Raw genomic sequence first — 6,313 nt, 5'->3', positions numbered from 1 at the left:
AGTGGCATAATTTAGTATGATTGTTGAAAGATACACGCATGTTGTGGGTTATTTCACTTGTCTGACAGTAACAATTTCATGACTTCGTCACTGCCAAGGATTGCTGCTGTTGTTGATTAAAGCATTTTAAATGACCATGAATTTGCCTATCTTCGTTCCAATTCTGAACGAGAATGCACCAGGAAGACGAATCTAAAGCTCTTCTATCGCTCTTCTCGTCTCCCCAAACTCTAATAAAGACTTTTAGCTCGCTAATATTTTAAGTGAGTAGCAAATATACCATACACTGTAAACATTTATACCTTTCCCAGGATTATATCCCGGGCTTAAGACCATAGCACTGGCTTCTCTACAACTGCGCTAGTAAAAACACATGACTATAATATGAATATAATCAAGTGCATATTTAAATTTTCTCAGCGGTACAAAAGTGACTGAGTTTTTCGAAGAGCTCTTATCGCTTCTTCGCGATGAGATGTAAGAGATTCCTCTTTCGGAAAATTTAAAATGCAAAATACTATTTTAAGGCAACACTCTAAGTTTAATATTAAAATAAAAGCACTTTCTCTTTTTTTTAATTTTCTAAGATCATTTTTTTCCTCTTGGTTTTGCTATAGAAATATAGTACATGATTTGTCGCCCAGACGGTATAGTGGTTAGGGGAGCCGACTACGGTACCAAAGGGCCCAGGTTCAAATCCCGGAAAATACATGGATGTTTCTAAACGTATAGTGTCGGTGCGGCACACTAAATATGCGGCGAGATAATCATCTAGTGTGGATTGGTGGAAGAGGAGAGGGGTGCAAGACATCCCGCCACCGGGGTGAACTCCCTAAAAATTGGGGGTTGGAAAATAGAAGTCCAACCTCTCTTCAAAGTAGGCTCTGGCAACCATTGTTCCATGGTTGCCAGTAATATGGACAACTATATAATTTACGAACATACAAAAGCCGTCTTACTTTATAAGATTTCCAGCCTTTAATAAGAAATAGTTTTCTTGTTTGTTTGAATACGACAAAGGACACAAGGACCTACCCGAGGAAAGAATGTTTTCGTGACGAACGTCCTAAAGGATACTGGCTGAGTAGGCAATTAAAAATTACATTTTTGCGAAATGAAAAACAGATGCGAAGATTTTCTACAGAGAAGGGAATCTGGAGACTAAACTCCAGCGGTGTTTAGGAACCAAACTAATTTTACGAATGGTATTTTAATGTCAAAATATCAAAGGCTAAGAATCAAAATATAAAATCGCAATAAATTGTATAAAAAGGCTACTTTTTTACCGTTGAAATATGTATTCAAACACCGTGTAAAATTTTCCATAATTTTTCTTATCGGAAGTCTATCGTCACATATGACATCAAAAATAAGAATCGCACGAAGTTCAGTATCGTTCCATCATTGCTCGACTTTCCAGAAGAAAAAACTAAAAGACGCTCTACGAGGATAAACAACGCTAACTTCATCTATGAATCAATAAAAGTGGGCGAAGGTTATATTACGCCCATTATGTAAAAAAAAAAAAAAAAAAAAAAAAAAAAAGAAAGAAAAAGAAAAGAGAGAGTGAACACACGCCTTTTATCTCTACTTCCGCATCTCAGCATAATCGAATGCTCTCTTATCTGTCTTCTTAGGCATGCTACGCCGTCTGAAGGAACACGAGTAGAACAAAAATCAAAAAATAATGTACATACCATTTGCTCGGACGCGAACCCTACCATTAATGAAGAAAGCGAGCGGTCCCAAGGAGAGGTTAGGGTATCAATACATTTCCTTGTAATAGGGTGGAGTGGCTTAAAAACATTCTTTGGATTATTTAACATTTCTGGGGACAGGTACCTCATGGTGCAAGTGGGAATCGACCTTGGGTAAGATGAGTATATAAACTGAGGTGAATTTTGGAGAAGTCATTACAGTTTTACTCAGTCTCGGGTATCTTACTAATTGCGCTTTTCAACATGATCGCTAAGGTAAGTGTTATGGTGAATTACACTTGCTCATCTTAATACTCTTGGTAAAATTATGTATTTTTATGAGTACAGATAATTATACTTTCAACAATCAATATAAAATTTAGAAGTTTAGAGATTCGCATTGAAGAGTAAAATTCTGTTTCCTACTATTCAGTCATACGCATTTCAAAATGAATGCTGTGATCTCATATTATCTGAATCTGCTGTGCACTATTTTATATTTTCATTGTAGGAAATGACTTAGATTTATATGTCAATAATTTTTTAACAATCTAATTTTACGAATCCCGTCAAAGATAATTACAAAAAATCTGAAAATTAACTTAGCAAACATGCTAAACTATCGATATTTCTGTTGAAACAAAATTACTTCATTTTCCGATTAGCAGAATAAACTAACTGCACGTATCTAAAGGAAATTTTTGATCCATTGTATAATGAAACCGTAATAAATAATGCATATATATGTGTATGCATTGCTAACAGTTTTCTATAAACATTTTCGCATCATTTAAATGTAAACAATACGATTTGTAAACAATTAGATTTTGTTAACTCAGTGAAGTGGCCTATGAAGAGAGTTTTAATGTGTGCCTATGTTACGGTGAAACACCGAAATCTGGAGAATGTCGAGTTTCACCGGTGAATGTCAACATTCACATAGTCGCTTGCTGTATGTCCGAAATATTTTCCAAATACTCTTATTTCTGCCTACACGGGTAAATGTCGACATTCACCATGTACTAATGGTGAATGTTGAACATATAAAGAATATTACCATATATTTTCCTCTTCGTAATTCAGTCGCGAAAAAACGCGCTTGATACTTAAAATAAGAACTTAAAACACACAATACACTCAAAATGAGAAAGGAAAATAATAGAAGTTAAAAACTTACTTAATTATACAGTATGTTCTAAGTAAATACAGTAATGTTGTAGAGTCACTAGGAGTTTTTTAGAGGCAGAAAATATGAAAAATAGCAAACGCCTTCGCTGGGAATCGAACAACGGATCTCTGGAATACCGGCTCAGCGTGCAGAACCACTACACCACGAAGGACGCTAGGAAAGTGGGAGAAATACCTTATAATGTAATTAAAAACTTACCAAATTATGCGATTCAAATCTTATTTATTGCAACAACTTAAACGTCGCCTCTTCTCTTTTGAACCTCCACCAGAGCATATCTGTGATTGTCGACATGCACTGGTGAGGGTCCGAATGTACAAGAATGTAATGCAATATTCGATCTTTGACCGACATATTTGCTGAGTATTGACATTCTTCAGTGAAAGTCAACATCCTCCAATTTCGGTCTTTCACAGTAACACCTATATAAAACCGATTGATTTAATAAGGTTACTTTATATAGAAGTAGCAATACAATCGGGTTCATCTGGTATGGCAGGTTAAAGATGAAAAAAATACTAACCCTCTAAAATGCGTTAATACTGTTGCTTATTAAAAGCCGGAAATATTCACAAAATACAGTTTTGGCTATTTCAACGTCTGTTGAAGGCAAAAAGAATCCCAAATAATTTGTATATAATTCCAGATTTGATGTTTTCTTGACCGCTAATTTTCATGCTCGACGCCATAGGTAAATATTCATATGGATGATTCTTTAAAGCTCTGCGATTTTTGAGCGATGCAATAATCTGGGTACAATACCAAACCGTTTCTCCCCCCCCCATTTCTTTAGCATACATTTTAATGCATGCGATTTAAAATCTTTTAGGCATAAAAATCGGTTTCGGTATTAAAAACAGCACAAATAGTGTGCAATTCACCCAAATTTTGTTTCTTAAAATTTACCTGTAAAATATATTCTTAATAATAACAAGATAATTTTTTCTTTAGATCTTACACATTTTTCCTGGATCATTCGGAAAGATGATTGGTCAATAATCAAGTTCACTTGTTCCTCTAGCTTCTTAACTATTATTATTAAAGGATTGTGCTGTGAGATGAATTTTTGCAGTCGAATGCCTGGCTACTAATTTAAGCTACAGTATTTTAAATATGAATGCTTTAGTTAAAATTTTGAAGTAAATATTGGTCATATTAATGCATATTTTACTCACAATGCTATTTTTATTGAAAACCTTATTCTAAAAACAGCTTTTGTATTCAATAATATTCATGTAGCTCTAAGCTCTATATGCTGGTTTAACCACCTTACTAAATATTACCTGTTATATCTCTCCCTTACCCGTTGCTGAGACAAAATACAGTGATTTATTAAAATTTTAATTACATGACTCTAATTCAGTATTTTAACCATTGCAGGTTGCTATTCTTTTCGCTGTTGTTGCAGCTACCCATGCTGTTGGTCTTTTGCATGGGCATGGACATTTAGTGAGCACAGGAGCCAGTACTAGCGCTCGCAGCCAAGATGTAAGCCAGCATTCTTAATGTCATATAATCACTTGATATTTTCTATGGTCTGACAATGAAATCCAAACCTTCTCAGACTAAAGATACCTAAATTATAAAAGTATTTTCTAACAAAACTGCTCCTTCCCTGTCTTTATAGGCTTTCGGCAACTATGCTTTCGGATATGACATCGTCAATGGTGTCGGCGCCGCTAACTCTAGATCCGAAGTAGGTGATGCCCATGGCAACAAAAAAGGATCCTACACCATCGCTGGCATCGATGGCAGGGCCAGACGCGTAGACTACGTCGCTGACGGACATGGATTCCGCGCTACCGTCAAGACCAACGAACCTGGAACAGCTGCCAGTGCTCCCGCTGCTGCCCTCGTCGCCAGCCCTTATGCTGGACCTGTCGCTCCAGTTGTCAATCATGTAGCACCCGCTGCTGCCGTCGTAGGACATGCTGCTGTTGCCGCTCCTCTGGCTTATGGTTTGCATGGAGCCGGACACTTGGGTTATGGCTTGCATGGAGCCGGACACTTAGGTTATGGTTTGGCCGGACACGGTCTCCTTGGACATGGAGCTCTTGCACACGGCCTCGGACACTACGGACTCCATTAAGTCATCAGTGATGTAAGGAATATAAAATTACCATAGTTTCATTTAAAAGTGTTGTAAGCTAGCAAAATCTCAGAAATTCAGAAGTTTTATTGTTAAAAGTAAAGCTAAGTCACAAAAGCGACCTATGACATTTAATCCTAATTTAATGTAAATTAAATTTCATTTGTATGTGGGATTTTAATAAATAATCATAGATAAATTAATTTAGAAAACTAAAGTTTATCGTACTAAACTACTCGAGATATTATATACTTTTTTTTGTGCATGCACATATGGAATAGGAAATCCTATTGAAGCTACTTTTTGAAATAGTTTTACGTGTTATTTTACAAATAAATATTTTTTCAACTTCTCTATTTGAACAAAAAAAAAAAAAGTCGTACTGGCAAATAAATAGTACTTAATTATTAAAGCTCTTTTCTTTAATAATTAAACAGCTCAGCCTTTCACTTATTTATTTGATATCGTTAATAAAATCTGTGTGATGTCTTTCGTGTATGCCATCTCTGTTAAGCAAATGCTTTGGTATCCAATTATAAAGTACTTTTCTAAGTATAAACTATTCTATTCTCTTTCAGGTGTTTGCTGTTTCTCCAACTGTGATCGGAAACCTCATCTCATCATTTCAAACGGAAAATGTTACCACCTTTCTTCTATAAAAGCTTTATTTTTATTGTGCGTCTTCTTTAGTGACTGCAATCTGTGAAACCTGTTTCTTCGCGCACAAGAAACTGGAAGTTGTACGTGTTCTTTAAAATTTTGGGAGCGCTTCGAAGTGTTGAATTTTGTACTCACATGTACAGATGTAGCTTTATAATTTATTTAAATGGGATTTATTTGAGCTGTAAATAAATGTTCTGATAAAAAACATTAATTTTTTTGTCTTTATTCATTATCTGTCTGAAACAAGTTCACATTCAAATTTTCAAAATTGAAAGGAATAAGTTTCCCATAAAGAAATATTTCTGTTTAAGGGGAAAAAAATACAGAACTTCAATTGTATCGCAAATACAAAGGTCTCGAGCAAATCAAATGACTTATTATTGAATAATTATTAATAATTTCGATTATATCAGTAGATAAGGCCTTCGTAAAATTTTGCTTGCGATTTTATTCAATTAGTGTAATTCTTAAAGAAATATAATCGACTTATGTTTATCCGGATATGCGTTTTTAGCATTTTATTTTTCAGAAAAGACTAACGTTAAATTACTTTGACCACTTAGATGTGTCCTTGGTAAACAAATACAGTTTCGTTTGCAAAATCTGGAATAGTTTTGAACAATAAAAATGTTACTTATCCTTTGTCAGAAAGAGTAATTAAATGTTTTGATGACA

The 6,313-nt window shown here is 34.8% G+C and overlaps 1 protein-coding gene across 1 annotated transcript; it reads left to right on the top strand.

Annotated features, from left to right (window-relative positions):
- Positions 1-1,824: 1,824 nt before the first annotated feature.
- LOC118198109 (adult-specific rigid cuticular protein 15.5-like) lies at positions 1,825-5,849 on the top strand. Its single transcript, XM_035369713.2, has 4 exons — positions 1,825-1,973; positions 4,267-4,374; positions 4,514-4,987; positions 5,554-5,849. The coding sequence occupies exons 1-3, from the start codon at positions 1,962-1,964 to the stop codon at positions 4,973-4,975; spliced, it is 582 nt and encodes a 193-aa protein (XP_035225604.2). The 5' UTR covers positions 1,825-1,961; the 3' UTR covers positions 4,976-4,987; positions 5,554-5,849.
- The last annotated feature ends 464 nt before the right edge of the window (positions 5,850-6,313 follow it).

This window comes from Stegodyphus dumicola, chromosome 12, assembly GCF_044657685.1.
Source record: "Stegodyphus dumicola isolate Sdum_Otavi_A_Nest chromosome 12, ASM4465768v1".
In the NCBI taxonomy this organism is placed as follows: Eukaryota; Metazoa; Arthropoda; class Arachnida; order Araneae; family Eresidae; genus Stegodyphus; species Stegodyphus dumicola.
The sequence above is the reverse complement of the archived record's forward strand: the minus strand, read 5'-3'. Positions and strand labels throughout refer to the sequence as shown.

What these genes read in the sequence shown, in the direction of transcription:
- LOC118198109 (XM_035369713.2), top strand. An exon ending in CTAGCGCTCGCAGCCAAGAT is followed by an intron (nt 4,375 to 4,513) that starts GTAAGCCAGCAT and finishes CTGTCTTTATAG; the next exon opens with GCTTTCGGCAACTATGCTTT.